The sequence below is a fragment of the Macaca fascicularis genome, chromosome 6, assembly GCF_037993035.2.
Source record: "Macaca fascicularis isolate 582-1 chromosome 6, T2T-MFA8v1.1".
Classification (NCBI taxonomy): Eukaryota; Metazoa; Chordata; class Mammalia; order Primates; family Cercopithecidae; genus Macaca; species Macaca fascicularis.
In genome coordinates, this window is record NC_088380.1 from 179,089,154 (window position 1) to 179,115,282 (window position 26,129).

Here is a 26,129-nt window from a genome sequence, read left to right on the forward strand (position 1 = left end):
TCATAACCAAATACATTCAGATTAAAAACACGGCAAAACCCGCCTCTACTAAAAATTTTAAGAAAATAAGCCGGGTGTGGTGGAATGCACCTCATGGTCCTAGTTACTCGGGGGGCTGAGGTACAAGGATCACTTGTACCAGGGAGGTCAAGGCTGCAGTGAGCTGTGATTGTGCCACTGCACTCCAGCTTGGGCGACAAAGCAAGAACCTGTCTGGAGAAACCAAACCAAGCTCCCCACAACCCCCCCAAACCTCACTCACTACCACAGTATGTTTGAAAAGCTAGGGATCTGTGCCAACACCCTCAGGAAAAAGTCTTTCCCTTCCCAACAATCTACTTAATAAGCAATAATTTTTTTTATACGTTAACCTGCAACACACCTGAGTTAATTTCACTAAACCACAATTAACTCTTAATTATCACGACAATAATGGAGAATAAAAGTGTCCATAATCAAATTCCAGAAATAATCCTTTAGCCCAAGAGCCTCTTCCCCAACCCCAGTTACATCAGGGCCCATGCACTCTCTCCAAAAGAATACAAAGACGTTTGGTGGCTGATGTTCCTTTTTCTAAACTTTATGTATAGCACAGCTTATGGTCCAGAGAACTCAGTCCTCAAAGAAACTGATACTATAGCTATCTAACTGGATACCACTGGTAATAAATTACCCAAAGCTAAGATTTCACGCTTTTTAAAGCCCATATTAATAATGCCTGTCTGGTCATAAGTCACACTACCAAAAGGCTTAAATAAATTAATCCACATGCATTACCGAGAAGAACAAAATGCTTACGACAATATTAAAATGAGTGTGAAAAAAATTTAATTAAAACCAAACACTAGCTATAACAAATACTAATATATTTCAGAACCATTAATGACCACCACAACTAGAGGAAGATTCATTTTGACCCCCAATTTGACCTTAACCCAAGGCTGTTTTAAATCATGCCCTTTTTATCTTCCTGCTTTGTTGTCACTGAGGGTCTCAATGTGCCAGTAATAATGCTACGACATAAAATACACTATAAAGTAGCATTTTCATGGACTTTTTCAAGACAACTTTCACTGAGTTCTCAAGTTATTTACCCAGGATTTAGCCATACAGGATACCCATAGATTTTAATAAAGTGGCATGGCTAACCATCATGGAAGCCAGGAAATCCATCAGTCAAAAAACTTAGGTGTACATGGTTTGTGAAGAGAGCTTAAGTGACATGGCAAGCAACTGGTCTAAATGTCAGTATGCTAAGAAACAGTTGTAAACCCTCCCATACCCAAACAATTTAAAAATTTACAAACATGCACATTTTAAGGCGGCTAACATTAGGTCAAAAATCAAACCAACGCTATCATCTTTGCCTAAAGGCTGTTTATAACTAAAATATTTTACAGAATGGACGTAACCAAAGGTCAAATAAAGGTAGAACTAATTTTATTATTATACTGCCATACTACAACTACTACTGATTGAATTAAAATACCTATCCTCAGCACGCCTTTACTATAAAGTAGATGTGCGTTCCCGTGTTAGAAAACTTTTAAAGTACTAATCTTACTGGGGTAAGTCAGAGTCCAACTGCATTTGTACTTTTATCCTGCATAATTTTCCTTCTACGTAAGCCAGATGGGAATTTGATTAGCCCACCCCGACAGCACACCGGCCTAACACCCCCAAGCTCTAGCAAGAAGCCACGTTTTAGCCGGGAAGACCGTTTCCCCTCCCCTCCTTAATACAATGCCTGCGGCCACTGGAGTCTCCCCCAGCCGAGCTCCAGAAACTCGCGGGTTTAAATGGCCAATTTGGAACCAACCGGGGCAGCTGTCATCTGAAACTCAGGAAAGCTGAGACCAGCCAACTCCACTGAACAAGGAAGGGTGCGGAAAGATGTGGCGGGGCCCGTTGGAGGGAACGCATCAAGCTCCCTCCCCCCGCCATCAATTTGCTTTTCCGCAACCCCGGCGCCGCCATCCTGTTTCTCAATAATTAAACGGGCTGGAGAGGGAGTGAGGTGGCCAGAAGGGCAGCTTCGGGTCCGACTTCCCCGAGCCGAGCGGAGCGATCGGCGAGGCCGAGGGCTACGTCCCCGGCGCTCAGAGGACTTTTCTTCGCAGCTGGGGCGGGAAGGGGCGATCCCCGCGGCCGGCAGGGCAGCCGGAAGCGGAGCGCGGGGAATGACGTGGAAGAGGGGATGACAAAGGGGCACGGGGGCCCGGCGGGGCCCGCGGGGGTCGGGACAGGTGGCCGGGCCTGGCCGGGAACAATGGGGGGCCGAGGCTGCCCCCTGGCGCTCACCTACCTCCGGTGCCCTCCGAGTTCTCGTTGAGGCTGCCCGAGGAGTCGTGCTGGGCGCCCACACACCCGCCCATGGGGGCCCCCGGCGCCTCGTCCGCCACCTCCGGACGCTCGTCCGGGCCGCCGCCGCCGCAGCCTCCTCCGGCGCCACCGCCGAGCTCCGGACAGGCGCGCCGCTCCGCTCGCCCGCCGCGGCCCAGCCTCCGCCCCCCTCGCCGCTCCACCCACCGCCTTGGCTCGGCCCCTTCCTCCGCGCCCACTTCTACCTCAGCCCCCGGGCCGCCCGCTCGGCAGGCCTGGCCCGCGCGCCGCCCTCGCCTTCGGCTCAGCCCCGCCAGGCCAGGGCTGGCCCATCCCGGGCGGGCCGCAGCGCCCGCCTCGCCCCCTCACAGCCCCGCACACCCGCGTCCAGGCGAGCCCCGCGCCGGCGCCTCCCGTCCGCCAGGACCCATCGGCCCCCGCCCCGCGGCGCCGCCCTCCGCACCCACGGCCTGGGCTCGGCCCGGCCCGCCCGGAATCGCCGGGGAAGGGCGGGGCCACTGGAGGCCGCGCTCTGATTGGCTGAGGGCGGGGCTGCGGGTGGAGCGGGGCGAGGGTGAGGCGGGGGAGGGGACGCAGGGGGCTCAGTAGGGGGAGGACTGGAGGCGAGGGGAGGAGGAGAGAGGGAGGACGCGAAGAAGAAAGGAGAGAAGGGAGGGAAAGCAGGAAAAGCCGAACAAAAGTGAGAAAAGAGGAGTGGGAAGGGGCGAAATCGAGTTCCTGGCTCCTCGGCCGTCGGTTTCTTCTTGCCGGTGGAAGCGGGTAGCACGGGGGAACCGAGAAGTAGTCGTGGAAGACTCGCAGGCGGGGACGGGGCGGTTTCCCAAATAACAGGGGCTCGGGGGGCCGAACGTTGAGGTCCCAGCACCTTTTGAATTTATATGGCGCTCTGTGGGTTGGTACCCCGAATCTGGGCTTCCTCTTGCCTGCCCACCCGTGTCTTCCCTAAAATCATGGGACCCCATTATTAGGGGTGGAGGCGGTAGTTGTGGCAAACCGAACTGAGATTAGAGGCGAGGCGTCCTGATGGAACGCCTGGAAAGAAGAGATAAACGCTGACCTTAGTTCAGGGGGCGTGGATTTCTTTCATTTTCACGGGATTACTGATTCAAACAATACTACTTATCAAGATCCTGCCTTTGGGTATCTTAAATCGTCCTTAGGCGAAAGTGAAGTGTAAATGAGTGAAACACCCTGCTTTTTCTAATCTAGAATTTGGGACATTGACCACGCCCAGCATTCTTGGCGGTTACTTTTCCAATCTCAGCCAAACTGTTAATGGTCCCTTTAGAATTGTGCTTCGTGCTATGATGCCTTAAAATTTTTATCATCCTGCTTGGGCCTTTCGAAAGCTTATTTCTGCCTAAGAAGCTGTTTTAACTATCTGCTCCATTTTTATGTCAGACTTTCTTTTTTTAACATCCTGGGTCAGCTTTTGCTTAGCACGAAAAAAAAAATTTTAAGTTGAAATACCTAAGAAAGAGATGTTCTGCAGCTTGGGATTTGCATTTAAATATATTCTCATACACTGCTGGTGGGAGTGTAAATTGGTTCAATCTTTTTTGCAAAGCAATTTGGCAATGCAGATCAAGAGCCTTAAAAATGTTCATATCCTTTGACTCGGGATTATTCCACATCTGGGAATCTAGCTCACAGAAATAGACCAAGATATTATACAAAGATTTAGATCTCCGTATTCATTTGATAATCAGACATTAGACAAACAAAACCTACACTTAGGTTAAAACACAGAAATGTCGTGAGATGTAGAAATCTGCTACATTAAACTCATCCTGAAGAATTAGTATTGTCCTCAGTTGTGGTCCTGAACATTCCAAAAAGAGCTTATGCAACCGATGTTTTTATGAGTTTTCAGAGGTTGCTCTGACATCAGGGGCTGTGTCACAAAGCCTTCTATCTGATCATTTTCAACTGAGTATACACGTTGGCAGACGCATCACTCCATCACTTCCCTGAAGAGAAGCTGCATGCTGAATATTTGCAAGGAGATTGCTTTGTCCTGAATTTCACTCTAGAAATTGCAGAAACCAAGACTTCCACGATGTCTATTAAACAGATGGTAGGCACCCAAATGATGAGGACTCTCCGATGAGCACTGAGGAATTGGCACTAGGAAGAGAGCAATCTCGGGGAGAGATTCTCAGCAATAGATGTTCTCCACCCTGCCTTTATCTTAGAGACGCATGTTCCCAGGAGGCAGTGTAGTGTAGCAGTCAGGACCCCAGCTTGGCTATTAACTTCCTGGATTGGAATCTGGCTTCCATCGTGTGCTAGCTATATGGTCTGAAGTTTCTGGCAGGCATGGTGGCTCACGCCTGTGATCCCAGCATCTTGGGAGGCTGAGGTGGGAAGCTCACCTGAGCTCAGCAGTTTCAGACCAGCCTGAGCAACACAGGGAGACCCTGTCTCTACAAAAAATTTAACACAGGGAGACCCTGTCTCTACAAAAAAATTAGCGGGGCGTGGTGGTGAGCGCCTGTAGTCCCAGCTACTCAGGGGGCTGAGGTGGGAAGATCGCCTGAACCGAGAGAGGTAGAGGCTGCAGTGAGCTATGATCGCGCCACTGCACTCCAGTGTGGGCAACAGAGCAAGACCCTGTCTCAAAAAAAGAAAAAAGAAAGTTTGGCCAGGCATAGTGGCTCACGCCTGTAATCCCAGCACTTTGGGAGGCTGAGGTGGGTGGATCAAGAGGTCAGGAGTTGGAGACCAGCCTGGCCAATATGGTGAAATCCCGTCTATATTAAAAATACAAAAATTAGCCAGGTGTGGTGGCTCACACATGTAGTCCCAGCTACTCAGGAGTTTGAGGCAGAAGAATCACTTGAACCCGGAGGGGGAAGTTGCAGTGAGCCAAGATCTTGCCACTGCACTCCAGCCTGGGCGATAGAGACTCCATCTCAAAAAAAAAAAAAAAAGTTAATGTGGAGTTCAGTTTCCTCACCTGTAAAATTGGGCCAAAAATAATGCTCCAAACTCTGTGGGGCTCTTCATCAACTCTTTTATTTCATGTCTAGCATCATCTGTCTAAACTTACTGCAGGCCGGCATGGTGGCTTAGGCCTGTAATCCCAACACTTTGGGAGGCTGAGGCGGGCAGACCACTTGTGGTCAGGAGTTCGAGACCAGGTTGACCAATATGGTGAAACCCTGTCTCTACTAAAAATTCAAAAATTAGCTGGGCGTGGTGGCAGGTGCCTGTAGTCCCAGCTAATCAGGAGGCCGAGGTAGGAGAATCACTTGAACCTGGGAGGCAGAGGTTGCAGTGAGCCGAGATAGCACCACTGCACTCTAGCCTGGGCCATAAAGCGAGACTGTCTCAAAACAAAACAAAACAAAACAAACAAAAAGAAAAATTTACTGCATAGCACCTTCTATCAAAACAATTCCTTCTTTGTGTGTGTGTGCGCATGTGCTTTTCTACTGTTTTATAATACCTTTATTAAGATATTCCTATGCCATGTAGTTCACCAATTTATTTTTAATTGACAAATAACTGTATTATGAGGTACAGTATGATGTTTAGATACATGTTTACAATGTGGAATGACTAAATTAGGCTAATTAACAAATCCATCACCTCACGTATTTGTCTTTTTTTTTTATTTTTGAGACATAGTCTTGTTCTTGTCGCCCAGGCTGGAGTGCAGTGGCACGATCTCAGCTCACTGCAACCTCCACCTCCCAGGTTCAAGCAATTCTCCTGCCTCAGCCTCCCAAGTAACTGTGATTACAGGCGCTTGCCACCACGCCCAGCTAATTTTTGTATTTTTAGTAGAGATGGGGCTTCGCCATGTTGGCCAGGTTAGTCTCAAATTCCTGACCTCATGATCCACCCGCCTTGGCCTCCCAAAGTGCTGGGATTACAGGTGTGAGCCACCATGCCTGGCCCACATGCTTATCTTTTTGTGGTGAAAACATTTAAGATCTACTCTGTTAACAATTCGGAAGTACAGTGCATTATTACAGTCACCATTCTGTGCAGTAGGTCACTAATGCCTATTCCACCTAACTGAAACTTTGTACTCTGGAATCAACATCTCCCTTTTCCCCATCCACCCCCACCCCTTCACCAGTTTACATTGTACAAGTCAATGGTTTTTAGTATATTTACTAAATATCAATAGTCAATGAATTTTAAAACATTTTTGTCACCCTAAAAAGAAACTCTGTATCTATTAGCAGTCACTCCCCATTTCATTCCATCCCCTGTCTCACCCCAGCCCTAGGCGACCACAAACCTTTCTCTCTTTTTTCTTTTTTTCTTGTTTTTTGAGACAGAGTCTCCCTCTGTCACCCAGGCTAGAGTGCAGTGGCGCAATCTCAGTTCACTGCAACCTCGAGGTTCAAGTGATTCTCCTACCTCAGCGTCCCGAGTAGCTGGGACTACAGGTGTGCGCCACCATGCCCAGCTAATTTTTTGTATTTTTGGTAGAGACGGGGTTTCCCATGTTACTCAACCTTCCAGGCTCAAGCAATCCTCCCACCTCAACCCCCTCCCTCCCCGCCACATACACACAACACCCAGTAGCTGAGACTAACTTCATTCCTCGCCATGGACAATGTTCCGTTGTGTGGATATACCACATTTTGTTTATCCTTTCAGCAGCTGGTGGTTGTTTGGGTTGCTTCCACTTTTTGGGTATTGGAATAAAGCTGCTATGAATGTTCCTGTACAAGCTTTTGTGTAGCCATATGTTTTTAATTGTCTTGGATTTATACCTAGGAATGGAATTGCTTGGTCATATGGTAACCTTGTTTAATTTTCTGAAGAGTTGGCAAATTATTTCCAAAGTGGTTTTGACTTGATTTTCCTAATGGCTAATAATGTTGAGCATCTTTTTATGTACTTATAGGCCACTTGTATATCTATTTTGGAAAAATGTCTACTCAAGATACTTGCTTTTTTTTTTTTTTTGAGATGAAGTCTCGCTCTGTAGGCTGGGCTGGAGTATAGTGGCGTGATCTTGGCTCACTGCAACCTCTGCCTCCCAGGTTCAAGTGATCCTCCCGCCTCAGCCTCCTGAGTAGTTGGGATTGCAGATGCCCACCACCACGACTGGCTAATTTTTGTATTTTTAGTAGACATGGGGTTTTGCCATGTTGGCCAGGCTGGTCTCGAACTCCTGACCTCAAGTGATCTGGCCGCCTCAGCCTCCCAAAGTGCTGGGATTACAGGTGTGAACCACCATGCCCAGCCTATTGTAGGTTTTTTACTTTGTGTGTGTGTGTGTGTGTGTGTCTGTGTGTGTGATGGAGTCTTGCTCTGTCACCCAGGGTGGAGTGCAGTGACGTGATTTTGGCTGACTGCAACCTCTGTCTCCTGAGTTCAAGTGATTCTCCTACCTCAGCCTCCCGAGTAGCTGGGACTCCAGGCACTCGCCACCACGCCCTGCTAATTTTTTTTTTTTTTTTTTTTGAGACAAAGTCTCACTCTGTTGCCCAAGCTAGAGTGCAGTCATGCAATCATAGCTCACTGCAGCCTTGAAGTCCTGGCTCAAGCAATCCTCCCACTTCAGCCTGCTGAGTACCTGGGTCTACAGGTACACACCACCATGCCCAGCTAACTTAAAAAATTTCTTTTTGGGCCAGGCGTGGTGGCTCACACCTGTAATCCCAGCACTTTGGGAGGCCGACGTGGGCAGATTGTCTGAGGTCAGGAGTTTGAGACCAGCCTGACCAACATGAAGAAACCCCATCTCTACTAAAAATCCAAAATTAGCTGGGCGTGGTAGCGCATGCCTATAATCCCAGCTACTTGGGAGACTGAGGCAGGAGAATTGCTTGAACTTGGAAGACAGAGGTTGCAGTGAGCCAAGATCTCGCCATTGCACTCTAGCCTGGGCAACAAGAGCGAAACTCCATTTCAAAAAACAAAAAAAATTTTTGTAGAGATAGGGTGTTGTTATGTTGCCCATCTTGAACTCCTGAGATCAAGTGATCCTCCTGCCTCAGCCTCCCAAAATGCTGGGGTTACAGGTGTGAGCCACCACACCCGGCTTAACTTTTTCTTTCTTTTTTTTTTTTTTTTTAATTTTGGAGACAGGATCTTGCTCTGTTGCCCAGGCTGGAGTGCAGTGTCACAATGTCAGCTCACTGCAGCCTTGACTTTCCAGGCTCAAGTGATCTTCTCACCTCAGCCTTTCTAGTAGCTGAGACTACAGCTGCATGCCACCATGCCTGGCTAATTTTGTTTATTTTTTGAGAGATAAGGTCTCACTATGTTACCCAGGCTGGTCTTAAACTCTGGCCTCAAGTGATCCTCCTGCCTCAGCCTCCCAAAATGTTGGGATTACAAGCATGAACCAATGCTCCTTGCTTAACCCTCTTGATAGTGTCTTTTGAAGCACAAAAGGTAGTTTCCTTTTTTTTTTTTTCTTTTGGAGATGGAGGTCTCACTATGTTACCCAGACTAGACTCTGACTCCTGGACCCAAGCCATACTTCCACCTCAGCCTCCTGAGGAATTGGGACCATAGGCATGCAGCACTGCACCAGCTGATTTTAATGAAGTCCCCATTTAACCTATTTTTTTCTTTGGTTGCTTGTGCTTTGGGGCTCATATCGAAGAAACCATTGTTGGCTGGGTGCAGTGGCCCGTGCCTGCAATCCCAGCAGTTTGGGAGGCAAAACGACTTGACTCCCAGAGTTCAAGACCAGCCTGGACAACATAATGAGATCCCGTCTCTACAAAAAATTTAAAGAATTAGCTAGGCATGGTGCTGTGTGCCTGTTGTCCCAGCTACTTGGGAGTCTGAGATGGGAGGATCACTTGAGAATGGAAGGTCGAAGCTTCAGTGAGCCATGATCATGCCATTGCACTCCAACCTGGGTGACAAAGCAATATACCATGTCCAAAACAGAAAAAGAAAAAACAAACAAACAAAAAGAAACCATTGTCTAAGGCCATGGAGATTTACACTCTAAGAGTTTTATACTTTTAGCACTTACATTTAGGTCTTTGATTCATTTTGAATTAATATTTTTATTGTGGTAAAATACATATAACATGAAATAACTTATTTATTTTTATTTTTTATAAATTTATTTGAAACAAAGATGGGGTTTTGCTATGTTGCTTAAGCTGGTCTTCTGGCCTCATGCAGTCCTCCCACCTTGGCCTCCCAAAGTTCTGGGATTACAGGTGTGAGCTACTGCACCTAGCCTGACTTAATAGTTATAAATGGTGTAAAGTAGGGATCCAATGTCATTCTTTTTTTTTTTTTTTTTTTTTTTTTTTTTTGACACGGAGTCTTGCTCTGTGCCCCAGGCTGGAGTGCAGTGGCGCGATCTCGGCTCACTGCAAGCTCCGCTCCCCCGGGTTCACGCCATTCTCCTGCCTCAGCCTCCCGAGTAGCTGGGACTACAGGCGCCCGCCACCTCGCCCGGCTAATTTTTTTTTCTTGTATTTTTAGTAGAGATGGGGTTTCACCGTGTTAGCCAGGATGGTCTCGATCTCCTGACCTCATGATCCGCCCGTCTCGGCCTCCCAAAGTGCTGGGATTACAGGCTTGAGCCACCACGCCCGGCCTAATGTCATTCTTTTGCATGTGGATTTCCAGTGTCCCAGCATCATTTGTTGAAAAGATTATTCTATCCGCCCCCACCCACCACCTTTTTTTTTTTTTTTTGAGACGGAGTTTCACTCTTGTTGCCCAGGCTGGAGTGCAATGGCACGATCTTGGCTCACTGCAACCTCCGCATCCCAGGTTGGAGTGATTCTCCTGCCTCAGCCTCCCAAGTAGCTCGGATTACAGGCATGCGCCACCATGCCCGGCTAATTTTGTATTTTTAGTAGAGAAACCCAACAGGGTTTCACCATGTTGGCCAGGCTGGTCTCGAACTCCTGATCTCAGGTCATCCGCCTGCCTTGGCCTCCCAAAGTGCTGGGATTACAGGCGTGAGCCACCGCCTCTGGCCATTCTTTCCCCATTGAATTGTCTTGATGCCCTTGTCAAAAATCAATTGACCATAAATATTAGTGTTTATTTCTGTCAGTTTTATCTCACTGATCTTTTATGTCATGATTATGTGAGTACTACACTGTCTTAATTACTGTAGTTTTACAGTAAGTTTTGAAGTTGGAAATTCAAGGTTGTATTGTGCTCTTTATGTACTGTTGGATTCCATTTGCTAACTTTTTTTCCCAGAGTCATTAACAGCTCTTTTATTTCTATATTAAAACGATTTTTGTAGCATGTTTAGCAATTTTCAAAAATTGTTATTTTAGGTTTGAGGGTACATGTGAAGGTTTGTTACATAGGTAAACATGTGTCATAGGGGTTTGTTGTACATATTATTACATCACCCAAGTATTAAGCCTAGGACTCACTAGTTATCTTTTCTGCTCCTCTCCCTTCTCCAGTAGACCCATGTCTGTTGTTTCCTTCTTTTGTTTCCTTCCTTTTTTTGATACAGCGTCTCGCTCTGTCACCCCTGGAGTGCAGTGGCATGGTCTCAGTTCACTGCAACCTCCGCCTTCCAAGTGCAAGTGATTCTCCTGCCTCAACCTCCTGAGTAGTTGGGATTACAGGTGCCCACTATCATGCCCCGCTAATTTTTGTATTTTTAGTAGAGATGGAGTTTCTACATGTTGGCCAGGCTGGTCTCAAACTCCTGACCTCAGGTGATCCGCCCGCCTCGGCCCCCCAAAGTGTTGGGATTACAGGCTGAGCCACCGCGCCTGGCCTGTTTCCTTCTTTATGTTCATAAGTTCTTATCATTTAGCCCTTATAACATTTTGTTCTAAATTATTGCATCTCTGTTTATGAATATTTGTCTATAGTTCTTTTTTTTTTTCTTTTAGACGTAGTTTCGCTCTTGTTGCTTGAACCACCTCCCAGATTCTCCTGTCTCAGCCTCCCAAGTAGCTGGGATTACAGGCATGTGCCACCACGCCTGGCTAATTTTTTTTTTTTTTTTTTTGTAAGACAGAGTCTCGCTGTGTCACCCAGGCTGGAATGCAGTGGCACGATCTCAGCTCACTGCAACCTCCGCCTCCCGGTTTCAGGCAATTCTCCTGCCTCAGTTCTTTTTTTCTTTAAAGATCTTTGTCCACTTTTCGTATCAGGTATTATTTTGATTTTATGGAAGAGTAAAAGGAATTCTAAAGAACGGAGGAATGCAGATAAGAAGCAGCAGCAAACCTAGGGCTGAGACAGTGCACTTAAGGAAGAGGCCCCTCTAGGGCTGAGAGCCAGTGCCCCGTTGCTGGAGGGGTTATGGCCTTGGTTTGGTGAATGGCAGAGAAGTTCCTCTTGTACCACACCAGTGGAAGTTGCTGGAAATCCCCTCTCTAGGACCTGCTGGCGATATGCCCTGTAATGCTGAAAGACTGTTTTAAGGAGGTACCCCACTTAGAGCCATTCTGCTGTGAAACTACCAGGTACTATGAAGTACCTGGAGGAACTGCCGGTTGCTAGGTGGTGTAGACTTCTGCATATTGCAGGATCTGGGCCTTGAAGAAGCTGCCCACCGCCACAGGAGCCTGGTGCTGGAGCAACATGGTGAAGGAGCTACGCTAGAGAAGCTTGTTTGTGCCGCAAAAGCTAGCCACTTAGAAAGGCTGCACACAGCGCAGGAACCTGGCACTGGAGAAGCCACCCAGGCCGTGGAAACCTACTGAGTGAGTGAGCCTCCTGCAGTGTCTCTCCAGTGCCCTCTACTGTCAAAGCTAAATATTGTGCCAGCTGGCAAAGAAACAATGTTTAAAGGGCCCATATTCATTTTCACAGAGCAGGCAATGAAGATTGAGTTTGCATCTGAAATGCAACAGTTTGATAACTGGCATAATGTTCTACCTGAAAACTTTAAAACCTATGCTTCACAACTCTTGGATATAGGGAATTACAGAAATTAAAGAATTGTTACAAATCCAAATCTATGGGATATATGTAAAGCACATATGCCAAGAAAAACTCATATATCGAAAGAAAATTCATAGCCCTGTTAAAATTTTTAGACAAATTATATTAAAGCAGAATTTATTTAAGCAAAGAATGATTCATGAATCAGGCAACCCTCAAAACCAGAACAGGTTGAAAGATTTGTAGCCTGCAACGTGGGCGGGCAGCATTTATGAACACCTCAGGTGATTACAGCTCAGCATTTGCTTTTTTTGAATATGGTCTGATCAGTTGCCCAACTGTGATTGACTGACACTTGGCTGGTGTGACCGGCTGAGACTTACTACTGTTACAAAACTATACTCCTAAGTTAGGCTTGTAGTTAGTTTATGTACTGAGGTTACAATTTGTTCCACAAGGACTCAAGTACAGAGGCATTCTCAAGCCAAATTTAGTTTAACAATTCCTCCATTTTGGTCAGCCTCTCAATTTTTGAGAGATTGACACTCAATGGATGGCTTCATACAGACATTTAAGATGACATTTAAGATGGGCATGGTGGCTCACGCCTGTAATTCCAGCACTTTGGGAGGCTGACGTGGGTGGATCACCTGAGGTCAGGAGTTTGACACCAGCCTGACCAACATGGTGAAACCCTGTCTCTACTAAAAATACAAAAATTAGCCAGGTGTGGTGGTGCATGCCTGTAGTCCCAGCTACTCGGGAGGCTGAGGCAGGAGAATCGCTTGAACTCAGGAGGCGGTGGTTGCAGTGAGCTGAGATCGCGCCATTGCACTCCAGCCTGGGTAACAAGAGCAAAACTGTCTGAAAAACAAACAAACAAAAACCCAAAAAACCAAGAGGATATAGTGTACTAGGGGGATTATTATGATGACTGTCAGGAGGATAATCCCAAAAGACTGAAGAGTACTCTTCAATAGGAGCCCCTATGAACCAAACATCCAAATCAAACAAGTCAAAGTTCACACAATATAGGCATCTGAGCTCATTTGGTCATAGTCCTTATTGGGGCACAATGGCAACTGAAGACCATAGTTCACTGTAGAATGGTCTGATTTAAAGAGGTATCCAGTTTTGTTGTTAGCCTATTAACACAAGTCATAGTAACCTGAAGACCCACTAGAAGAACATAAAGATTGGAAAACCTTGGAAAAGTCAAGCTTGCCATCCACCATTTAGGATGTCTGCAAGCCAACTGTTATTTGCTCCTATAAATACATCATGTTTCCTTTTTCTTGAGACATTTCCTTAATGTATTTGGTGGCAATATCAGCTGGGCAAGGTGGCTCAAACCTATAATCCCAGCACTTTGGAAGGCCGAGGCAGGCAGATCACCTGAGGTCGGGAGTTCGAGACCAGCCTGGCCAACCTGGTGAACCCCATCTCTACTAAAAATACGAAAATTAGCTGGGCGTGGTGGCACTTGCCTGTAATCCCCGGGAGGCTGAGGCAGGAGAATCGCTTGAACCTGGGAGGCAGAGGTCGCAGTGAGTTGAGATAGAGCCACTGCACTCTAGCCTGGGCGACAGAGCAAGACTCTGTCTCAAAAAACAAAACAAAAAACCCAGCAAATTTATTTTTAGAGATGGGGTCCTGCTATGTTGCCTATGCTAGGCTTGAACTCCTGGGCTCAAAGCTATCCTTCTGCCTCAGCCTACTGAATAGTTGAGACTACAGGTGTGTGCCATCATGCCTAGCTACCATCAAACACCTTTTAAATTAAGCTTTCTGTAGCAGCAAAATCAGGAGAAAGATAGGTACAAGATTCAGTTTTGTTTAGTAACATGCAGAAGCCCTGAGCAAAAAGAAGAGGTAAAGCTGTTGATGTTCCATTAAGGGCTTTTTTTTTTTTTTTTTGAGACAGAATCTCACTCTGTCACCCAGGCTAGAGTACAGCGACGTGATCTTGGCTCACTGTAACCTCAGACTCCTGGGTTCAAGAAATTCTTCTGCCTCAGCCTCCCGAGCAGCTGGGATTACAGACACGTGCCACCACGCTTGGCTAATTTTTGTATTTTTAGTAGAGATGGAGTTTCACCATATTGTCCAGGTTAGCCTTGAACTCCTGACCTCAAGTGATTCACCCACCTCGGCTTCCCAAAGTGCTAGAATTACAGGCGTGAGCCACCGCACCTGGCCCCATTAAGCGCTTCTGTTGAACATGTATGTTGTCATCTACATTTCAGAGGGCGACTTCTACCCATCTGAACCCCTGGGAGGTCTGATTGGCCAAAAAGTCCAAGATTTTTCCCCAAGTTATGAATTAGTTTCAAATTCCATACTAACAATACTCCACTATTATCAAGAGTGAGCCCCCAAGAACCGCATTGGAACTGTTCCTTAATGGAAACTAGCTTGTCTTCATATACCCAACAATTGCTCTGTTTTTTTGCTGGAGCATAAAACCTTAGCTAAAGCCATCCACAAATTATGGTCCCATGGATTTTCCTAGAGAGAAAAGGAAAGGATTAGGGCAGCAGGAAAGAGGGGGTCAGGGGAGGATAAGGCTTGCATGATGCAAAGAAGTCTTGACCAATGATCTTGGGAAAGAGTCCACATCTAGAATCCTTCTGCTTCTGGAGGGCAGAGTTCCCTCATCAGCTTTACCTTAAAGTCTCCCACAGGTATACAGCTCCAGCAGCCTTGAGGGGCTCCTTTGAGCTGAGAGATGTGGATCCAAGTCTCAGAGCACTGAAGTTTTGCAGCAGAGAAGAACTTGTTATGGTCCCTTCCAATAGAGTTCAAGGACAGTCTTTCTCTGGTGTCATTTCCAGAAGACTCAGTGGCTGAGTTTTGGACTCTGAGAGGTCTAGTTGTCATCTGCTGGTGGTTCATGAAGGTCTTTTTTTTTTTTTTTTTTTTTTTTGAGACGGAGTCTCACTTGATTGCCCAGGCAGGAGTGCAGTGGCGTGATCTTGACTCACTGCAACTTCTGCCACCCAGGTTCAAGTGATTCTCCTGCCTCAGCCTCCTGAGTAGCTGGGATTATAGGCGCCTGCCACCACACCTGGCTAATTTTTGTATTTTTAGTAGAGATGGGGTTTCGTCATCTTGGCCAGGCTAGTCTTGAACTCCTGACCTCGTAGTCCACCTGCCTCAGCCTCCCAAAGTGCTGAGATTACAGGCGTGTGCCAGTGCGCCCGGCCTGCCTTTTTTTTTTTTTTTTTGCCTAGTGAAAGTATGCTTTGGCATAATGCATTAAAGCCTTGCACTATGGAGTCATAGCAGAGTTTATAAGACTAGAAGATACATGAGGTTCTGTTCTTAGGGGCATAGGCCTTTCAGTGACTGTTTCTTTTCTTTTCTCTTTTTTCTTTTCTTTTCTTTCTTTCTTTTTTTTTGAGATGGAGTCTCGCTCTGTCGCCAGGACTGGAGTGCAGTGATACAATCCCGGTTCACTGCAACCTCCTCCTCCCGGGTTCAAGCAGTTCTCCTCCCTCAGCCTCCTGAGTAGCTGGGACTACAGGTGTGTGCCCCAACACCCAGCTAATTTTTTATTTTTAATAGAGATTGGGTTGAAACCCCCATGCTGACCAGGCTGGTCTCAAACTCCTGACCTCAGGTGATCTGCCCTCCTCGGCCTCCCAAAGTGCTGGGATTGCAGGCATGAGCCACCATGCCTGGCTCAGTGACTGTTTCATAAGAGGTCAAGTTAGATTTTCCACTGAGAGGGGAATCTGATTGCCGTCAAGGCCAATGGTAATACTGTTAGCCGAGGCAATCCAGTCAATTCACTTAACTTTGCCAGTTTCAGTTTCAAGATGCCATTTGTCCTTTCAGCCTTTCCAGAAGACTAAAGGTGATAGCAACAATGGTAATGCCATTGTGTTTGTAACACCTTATTTTATTGCTTTATAACTTTCCCAGTAAAATTGGTATCTCTGTCAGTGGAGCTTTCTTTTCTCCAAGAATGACCCAAAAAGGAAACACATTTTTGAATAAACTTTAGCTACTGTTATAGTATTGGCCTTCCTCCATGGAAAGCTTCTATTCAGCCAAAGAACATAGACTATTACAAGAACATACTTATATCCCATCGAAGGTGGCAACTGAATAAAATCCCTCTGAAAATGTTCAAATGGCCCATCAAGTAGCAGAAACGAAGCAAAACCTGAAGTTTTGTCTTTACAGAATTGTGGGTTTGACAAAACAAACATTGGTTACCACATCAATATTTTTTCTGTAATTTATATCAATTTTTTCTACTCCACGGTGAGCTATGGCATGCATAACTTTTAATAATGGAAACTTTTGACTGGGTGCAGTGGCTCATGCCTGTAATCCCTCCTTTGGGAGGCTGAGGCAGGCGGATCACCTGAGGTCAGGAGTTCGAGACTAGCCTGACGGACGTGGTGAAACCCTGTTTCTACTAAAAATACAAAAATTAGCTGGGCCTGGTGGCAGGCACCTGTAATCCCAGCTACTCAGGAAGCTGAGGCAGGAGAATCTCTTGAACCTAGGATGCAGAGGTTGCAGTGAGCCGAGATTGCACCATTGCACTCCAGCCTGGGCAACAAGAGTGAAACGCTGTCTTAAAAAACAACAAAAAAAGAGGACACGCTTTTTGAGATAGAGTCTCACTCTGTCACTCAGGCTGGAGTACAGTGACATGATCTCAGTTCACTGCAGCTTCAACCTCCTGGGTTCAAGTGATCCTTCCACTTCAGCCCCAAGTAGCTGGGACTACAGGCATGCACCACCAGATCCAAATAATTTTTTTTTTTTTTGTATTTTTTGTGGAGATGGGGTTTTGCCATGTTGTCCAGGCTGATCTTGAGCTCCTGGACTCCAGCAATCTGCCTGCCTCAGCCTCCCAAAGTGCAGGGATTACAGGCGTGAGCCACCATTCCTGGCCTAACGATGGAAGCTTTAAGGACTCAGGAAGTACCAGGCAGCCATCCAGCCTTTTCATGGATCCACGCTTCCCACTGGATTTACATCCTCTTAAACACCAATCTTATTTCTTTAATTCAAGTGCATAGCACTGTCTATTAAATAGGTTATAGGTAATTTGACTTGGATCAATCTTACGGAGTTCCTTCAAATTGCTTATCTTAACCATTTCAGTACTGACTGACATGGCATGAAAATCTGCCACAGCATTTCTTTGGTATTTAATTCTTCTTCTACTTGATGTTGGCTTAGCAGTTTTATGAACCAGTCAGTTTCTTCATTAGAGTTCTGGGAACTCTTACCCAATCCAATGGTATGATCTTGAAGTTATCAGAAACCTGTGATTGTCAGAGTCCTTTCCATGAATCTCCTTAAAGATAAAACAGTTTAGGCTTATAATTGCTCAGGAAAGTACCAGAGTAAACAACCAATCTTTGTGAGTTACAAAGATTAACCATTTGTGAATGGTTAAAGATCTGATTAAAGTTAATTACAATGTTAATACAATTGACAACGAAATTTGATTATTTCTCTTGCATACAACATTTTAAAATAGTAACTAAAATTATGAATAACATTCTACCAGGATTATTAGATTTCTATAAATTTCATACAATTTCTAAAACACACATTAATAACACATCCATACAAATATAATTCAAAGACGGTTTAGCATTACTTATCATTTGGCAATGCTTCCCATATAATTTAATATATTTAATAGGCTCAATTCATGTGATAGCTCACTTTTTATAAGGAAAGGTATCATTCTGAGATATTCCAAAGGCCCATCTGGAAAATTTCAAAGTTAATTCAAGGTCAAGAAAAAGACTTCATTTAGATTTTGATTTTGGGGAGTTTGTAAAAAATATAAGAGATTTAAAACATTTGATCAAAATAGGATCACAGGTCACTGTCAACAATAGTCATTCATTTAACCAAAGTGGCAATTAAAAGCCTTCAAAGGCAAATACAGAGAGTTACATAGCTGTAAAAAAAACAAAAACAAAAACAAAAAATCCTTAGCTCAAGTGTATAAAACATTTATACACTTAGCTTGGAGCTAAGGTTTTTGTTTTACAACCATGTAACTTTCTGTATTTAGTCAACTTTCTGATCACTCAGTTTTCTTAAGTGACCAAAAAGCTAATAAAGACAACAGGAGGCTGGTTGCAGTGACTTATGCCTGTAATCCCAATAGCTTGGGAAGCTGATGTGGGAGGATCAGTTGAGGCCAGGAGTTCAAGACCAGCCTGGTGAATATAGTGAGACCAATCTTTACAAAATAAAAAAGTAGCCAGGTATGGCAGTTACCACCTGTAGTTCTAGCTACTTGGGAAGCTGAGGTATGGGGATTGCTTGATCCCAGGAGTTCAAGCTGCAATGAGCTATGATTATGCCACTGTACTCCACCCTGGGCAACAGAGTGAGACCCTGTCTCTTAAAAAAAAAAATTGAAGCACAGGAAAATTTCTTGGTAAAACACAGAATCTTTTTTTCCCTAGGCCAATTACCTAAAAGGTAAAGAAAAATTTTTCACAATTTTCTATTAAGAGCAGAGGCCAATACTCTAAGAAAACCTTGTTGTTTTAATAGAGAGGACCAAATTCTAGTTTTGCATCAGTGTACTTTTGCTATTAATGCTCAATTTTTTAGGAAAAACATTCTAAATAATTCCCTTTTAATCTTAGCCAGCTACATCACACATGAAATTTATATCACAAGATTCATCTTCCATACACCCACAACCTTCTTATTCATTCAGGTTTTTCTCCTATACTTTTTCTCTTCTCATTTGGAACAACTAACCATTCTACTTTAGGAAAACATTACTCTCTTTTTCCCTTAACAAAAACACATTTTTCATACGTCATAGCTTCACTTACCAAAAATGTGTCTTAGTTTCCTTGCCTGCAGAGTTGTTTTCCTTATTATTTCTAGGTGTTTTTTGTTTGTTTGTTTGTTTGTTTGTTTGTTTGTCTGAGACAGGGTCTTGCTCTATCACTCAGGCTGAAGTACAGTAGCATGATCATGGTTCACTGCAGCTTTGATATCCCAGGCTCAGAAGATTCTCCCACCTCAGCCTCCCAAGTAGCTGGGACTACAGGCACATGCCACCACGCCCAGCTAACTTTTTCTTTTCTTTTCTTTTTGAGATGGAGTCTCACTCTGTCACCCAGGCTGGAGTGCAGTGGCACTATCTCGGTTCACTGCAAGCTCCGCCTCCCAGGTTCAAGCAATTCTTCTGCCACAACCTCAGGAGTAGCTGGGATTACTGGCATCCACCACCAGGCCCAACTATTTTTTTTTTTTTTTTTTTTTTGTATTTTTACTAGAGATGGGGTTTCACCATGTTGGCCAGGCTGGTTTCGAACTCGTGACCTCAAATGATCCTCCCGCCTTCGCCTCCCAGAGTGCTAGGATTACAGGCATAAGCCACTGCACCCGGCAGCTGGCTGTTTATGATAAAGGCAGACACTTCAGAGTACAGGGTTCTTTAGCCTGGCACCCCTCAATTTTGGTTTAAAATATGCATGAGGAGGTCCTCTTGGTCCCTGTAGTTGTTGTGGCTATGAAGACACATGTCTGTTTGCCTTTTGTGAGGAGTTTCCCCACTCTGGCCACTGTAACCCTAAGTTACCTTTGCTAAAGTTTACCCATTTCGCTAGAAAAGCACAGGTTCTGGGCCTATTTCTCTTACACATGAAATTGGCTTGAGTTCCAGACAGAGTAGTTCTAGACTCCTTGGATCCAGAGGAACCCAATATTTCCTGTCTTCTAGTAACCTCCCCTACTGAACCCAGTCCGATTTCTGTCTAACTTAGCCAACACTGAAGGCCTCTCTCTACAAGCCCCAGTCCTGTTTGCATCAAGACTTCCAAACCCTGACCAGATCAAACATGCTCAAATAAACTTGAAGAGCTCAAAATATAACTTTATGAAGCTCAGATTCTCAGAGAGAACTCACTTATTTTTTTTCCTTTTTGAGACGGAGTCTCGCTCTGTTGTCCAGGCTGGAGTGCAGTGGCCGGATCTCAGCTCACTGCAAACTCCGCCTCCCGGGTTCACGCCATTCTCCTGCCTCAGCCTCCAGAGTAGCTGGGACTACAGGCGCCCGCCACCTCGCCTGGCTAGTTTTTTTGTATTTTTTAGTAGATACGGGGTTTCACCGTGTTAGCCAGCATGGTCTCCATCTCCTGACCTCGTGATCCACCTGTCTCGGCCTCCCAAAGTGCTGGGATTATGGGCTTGAGCCACCGCACCCAGCCAATATCTTTTATAATAAACTGGTATATGTAAATAAAGTGTATCCCTGAGTTCTGTGAGCTGTTCCAGCAAATTATCAGACCTGAGGAGAGGGGTTGTGGGAACTCCAATTTTTTTTTTTTTTTTTTGAGACAGAGTCTTGCTCTATGGCCCAGGCTGGAGTACAGTGGCACTAGCTCAGCTCACTGCAAACTCCACCTCCTGGGTTCAAGTGATTCCCGTACCACAGCCTCCCACATAGCTGGGATTACAAGCGTGCACCACTACACCCACTAATTTTTGCATTTTTAGTAGAGCTGGGCTTTCGCCATGTTTGCCAGGCTGGTCTCAAACTCCTGCCCTCGAGAGATCAGCCTGCCTCAGCCTCCCAAAGAGCTGGGATCACAGATGTGAGCCACCACACCCTGCCAATGGAGGTTTACTTTGGATCCCACTTCTGATGCCAATCTGTTAAAAGTAAATTTAGCAGAGTTTATTTGAGCAAAAAACAATTCACAAATGAGGCAATCCTCAAAACCAAAAGAGATTCAGAGAGCTCTAGCCTAGAATATGGTCAGGCAGCATTTATGGACAGAAAATGGAGGTACAGAGACAGCTCGATTGATTACAGCTGGGCATTTGCCTTATTTGAACATGGTCTCATCAGCTGGGGGCTGCCATTGACTGAAGCTGGGCTGCTATGATTGGCTGAGACTCAGATATTAGCTCCAAAAATATACTCCTAAGTTAGGCTTTTAGTTAATTTATGTACTAAGTTAGGTTGCAATTTGTTCCATAAGGACTCAAGTATGGAGGCACCCTTAGGCCAAATTTAGTTTAATAGATGTATAAAACACCTATATCAATAAAAATTAAACAATGAGTTTAATTATATTTCCAATTCAAGTTATAAAAAACAAAAGAAAACACAAGGAAAAAAAGAATAAAGACAAAACAAAAAACCAATAAAGCCAAGAACTGAAAAACAGCAGATAAAAATAAAATACTGATTCTTTGAATAAAGTCAGAAAATAGTCAAGTCATGATCTAGTTTAATTTAAAAAAAACGGGGGAAGGAGAAAGCACAAATATGCAGAATAAGAAATGGCAAGGGAAAGAGACTATTACTACAGAGGAAGCCAGTCATACAAGACTCCTTTGCACACATACCTATATGGGCTGCTATAACAAAGTACCATAAAGTGGGTAGCTTACAAACAACAGAAATTTATGTCACACAGTTCTGAAGGCTGGGAGCCTAAGATCAAACCAAGCAGATTTGGTATCTGGTGAAGATCTGTTTTCTGATTTACAGATGGTGGCTTCTAGCTGTGCCCTCAAATGGTAGAGGAGGTGACAGAGCTCCTTTGACCTGACTTTATAAGGGCACTCATCCCTGTGAATATTGTCAGAATCAAAATGGAGTCACTTGTGTTAAAAAAGAAAATCCTGAAATGCAGAGCTGGGAAGGCCAAGAAGGCCTGGTAAGAAAAGCTATCACAAAAGACTGCAAAACCCATGACCGTGCACAAAGGCACAACCTTACACAAAATAATTCTTCTGCGAGGACATCTGCCCAGCAACTGCCTGTCCAGACTTGGACTGATGCCACCCTTGTTATTGATCCTTTTAGCCAAAGATAATTATCTCAAAAGAATTCTGTAATCCCTCTCATTTTTTCTTTGAAAACCTTTGTCTTCCTTTACCTCCCTCAATATGCATGTAGTTTACTATTGTGGGTGTATTCCCATTGCAACACCCATTTCCAAACGTGATTTAGAGAGTCTCCCTCTGTTTGTTATTTAGGATGACATAACATTCATGGGGCTCCACCCCGCTGAATTAATCATTTCCCAAGCTCCACTTCTTAATACTATCACCTTAGGGGTTAGAATTTCAACATAGGAATTTGGGGAGGGACACAAACATTCAGACCATACCACACCTCTATGCAAAGAAATTTGGAAATCTAATGAAATGGATATCTTAGTAAAATATAGTTGAACAAAATCAACCTCATTGAAAAGTTAAATGAATTTCAAGGAAGAAATATAGCATGCTACCAAGGAACTAACATCAAGCTCAGATGGTTTCACGAGGGGATTCTGTAAAAATGGTTAATAAATAAATAGGGCTATTACTACATAAATTGTTCCAGAGAAGAGAAAATGAAGGTAATTTTTTTTCTTTTTTCTTTTCTTTTTTGTATCCTTGACCAAATGAAGGGAAATTTCTAAATTCTATGAAGCAGGTTGACGTTGATGTCCTAAGCTGATAAAGAGCGCAGACACAATATCATTTAAAAAAATGCTAAATATTGGCTGGGTGCAGTGACTCACACCTGTAATCCCAGCACTTTGGGAGGCCGAGGTGGGTGGATCATCTGAGGTCAGGAGTTTGAGACCAGCCTGACCAACATGGTGAAACTCCACCTCTACTAAAAATACAAAATTAGCCGGACATGGCAGGGCATGCCTGTAATCCCAGCTACTTGGGAGGCTGAGGGAGGAGAATCCCTTGAACCCGGAAGGTGGAGTTTGCAGTGAGCTGAGATTGTGCCATTGCATTCCAACCTGGGCAACAAGAGAGAAACTCTGTCTCAAAAAAAAAAAAAAAAAAAAAGCTAAACATCACCTCCTTTGAGAATAAATAATGTTAAATAAAATGTTAGCAAACAGATTCAGACACCACATTAAGAAAATAATAAACCATGACCAAGTGGAGTTAATAATGAAAATGTGAGAAAAGACCAATATTGCAAAATCCTTTTTTTTTTTTTTTTTTGAGACAGAGTTTTGCTGTTGTTGGCCAGGCTGGAGTGCAATGGCACAATCTTGGTTCACCACAACCTCCACCTCCTGGGTTGAAGCGATTCTCCTTCCTCAGCCTTCCGAGTAGCTGGGATTACAGGTGCCTGCCACCATGCCAGGCTAATTTTGTATTTTTAGTAGAGACGGGGTTTCTCCATGTTGGTCAGGCTGGTCTTGAACTCCCAACCTCAGGTGATCCACCCGCCTCAGCCTCTCAAAGTGCTGGGATTACAGGCGTGAACCACCGGTCCCAGCAGCAAAATCTTTTAATATAATTAAACATATTTATAGATCTAAGAAGAAAAATCATATGTGCTTAAAAAGCTTTGACAAAACTGGCCAGGTGCAGTGGCTCACACCTGTAATCCTAGCACTTTTGGGGGCTGAGGCTAGCGGATCACTTGAGGCCAGGAGTTCAAGACCAGCCTGGCCAACATGGTGAAATCCCATCTATACTAAAATTACAAAAATTAGCCAGGCGTGGTGGCATGTGCCTGTAATCCCAGCTACTCAGGAGGCTAAGGCAGGAGAATTGCTTGAGCCTAAGAGGCAGAGGTTGCAGTGAGCCAAGATCGAGTCACTGCACTACAGCCTGGGTGACAAGATCAAAACTCCTTCTCAAAAAAAGAAGAAAAGAAAATGTTTTGAGACTCCATCTCAAAAAACCCCACAAAAAACAAACAAACAAAAAAGCTTTGGCAAAACCCACCATCCATTGTGAAAAAGTAACAAACAAAAATCAAATAACAAAAAAACTCTTGAGGAAATAGGAATGGATTCCTATTTCCATAACACAATAAAAACATATACACCTTAGTCCTAAAGCCAGTATCTTACTTAAGGGAAAATACTAAAGATCAGGAATAAGGCAAGGAAACTCACTAATTTCACTACTATTTAACATTGTCCTGGAGGATAGTATAAGCCAATGCAATTAGACAAGAAAAGTCAAATTAGGCATAAGAATTGGAAAAAATATATAAGTATTTCTGTTTGTCAAAGGTATAGCATACCTGGTAAATCCCAGAGATTCATTGATAATGCTCAGTGATAGCATTCTGCAGGTTCGGTTTATAAAATTAATATATAAAAATTAATAGCTTTCATACAAACAATAATTAGAGCATAATCTTGCAGGAAAAATCATTTACAGTGATGACACGGAAGATAAAACATTTAGGAATAATGTTAACAAGAAACGCACAACATGTGTATGGGAAAACTTTGACACATAAGAAGTAGACTTGAAGCTGGTGCATGCCTCTAGTCCCAGCTACTTGGGAGGCCGAGGTGGGAGGATTGCTTGAGCCCAGGGTTTTGAGTCTAGCCTCTTAGAAAAAAAAAAAAGCAGACTAGAATGAATGGTAAAACATTCCTTGTTCTTTGATAGAGTGAGTCAACTTACTCTCCAAATTCATTTATGATGTTAAACTGGGACCCATAAAAATACCAAAAAATTTTGTTTTAATGATATGAACAAGTTGATATTAACTTCAGGTGGAAAATACGGATTTTTTTTTTTGAGACAGAGTTTCACTCTTGTTGCCCAGGCTGGAGTGCAATGGCACCATCTTGGCTCACTGCAACCTCTGCCTCCCATGTAAGTGATTCTCCTGTCTCAGCCTCCCAAGTAGCTGGAATTACAGGCGCATGCCACCATATCTGGCTAATTTTTGTATTTTTGGTAGAGACAGGGTTTCATCATATTGGTTAGGCTGTTGTCGAACTCCTGACCTCAGGTGATCCACCCGCTTTGGCTTCCCAAAGTGCTGGGATTATAGGCGTGAGCCACCACTCCAGGCCTGGAATTTTTGATAAGTAGTATTAGGGCAACTAAAAAACCATTTGGAAAAAATAATAAAATTAGATTCATTCCTAATCCCAAAACACAAGAATAAACTCAAAATAGATCAGAGTTTTAAACATAAAATATGAAACTGTATGTATAGATAAGAACTAGATGAAAATATGGGTAAATTCTATAAACTAGATGTAGGGAAAGGCTTTTAAATTACATCTCAAAATCCAGATACAATGCAAGAAAAATAGATTCATTTAACTGTATAAAAATAAAACGTTTTGCCTGACCAAAAACACCCAAGCAAAGTCAAAAGACGAATAACCAACAAGGAGAAAATATTTGCAGTTTGCCTCAGTTAAAAAAAGTCAAAATATAGGAAGAAAAAAAGATCAAAATCATCCTATGGAAAATTTGAGAAAAGGCATGACTCACACACACAAAAGTTATCCAATGGCCCTTAAACATATATAAATATGTTCAACAACTCATAATAAAAGAAAAATTAAAACTACACTGAGTATTGAATGTCGTAAATAAATGCTTTTATTTATCAATTGATTTCCCACAAAAGTGCCAAGGCAATTCAATGGGAAAAAAATAGTCTTTTCAACAGATAGTACCAGGACAACTGGATATCCACATGAAAAAGAATGAAATTGGACTCTTACTTCACATCCTGTAACAAAATTAACTCAAAATGACTCAAAGACCTAAATGTAAGAGTTACAACTATAAAATTTTTAGAAGGAAACATTGAAAACATTATGCTAAGTGATAGAAGTCTGTTGAAAAAGGTCACTTAGTGTCTGATTGCATTTATATGAAGTGTCCATAACTGACAAACCTATGCAGACAGAAAGTAGGGCTGGGTGTGGTGGCTAACACCTGTAATCCCAGCATTTCGGTAGGTTGAGGCAGGTGGATCCCTTGAGGTCAGGAGTTTCAGATCATCCTGACCAACATGGTGAAACCCTGTGTCTACTCAAAGTTCAAAAATTAGCCAGGTATGGTGGCATATGCCTGTAATCCCAGCTACTCGAGTGTCTGAGTCAGGGGAATCCTTGAGCCTTGGGGGAGGCGGGGGTTGCAGTGAGCTGAAATGGTGCCATTGCACTCCAGCCTGGGCAACAAAGCGAAACTCCATCTCAAAAAAACAA

The 26,129-nt window shown here is 44.1% G+C and overlaps 1 protein-coding gene across 2 annotated transcripts in view; it reads right to left on the bottom strand.

The window, feature by feature from the left end:
* The window catches only part of UBTD2 (ubiquitin domain containing 2), a 73,397-nt gene extending 70,916 nt beyond the window's left edge, over positions 1 to 2,481 (bottom strand). Inside the window, exon 1 of one of the 2 annotated variants that reach the window (XM_005558526.5) lies at positions 2,306 to 2,481. In XM_005558526.5, coding sequence (XP_005558583.1) covers positions 2,306 to 2,375 — 70 coding nt within the window. In that variant the 5' untranslated portion in view covers positions 2,376 to 2,481. Of the gene's footprint in view, positions 1 to 2,301 lie in introns of both variants that reach the window. The other variant, XM_065547050.2, reaches the window with a different exon arrangement.
* Positions 2,482 to 26,129: the final 23,648 nt, after the last annotated feature.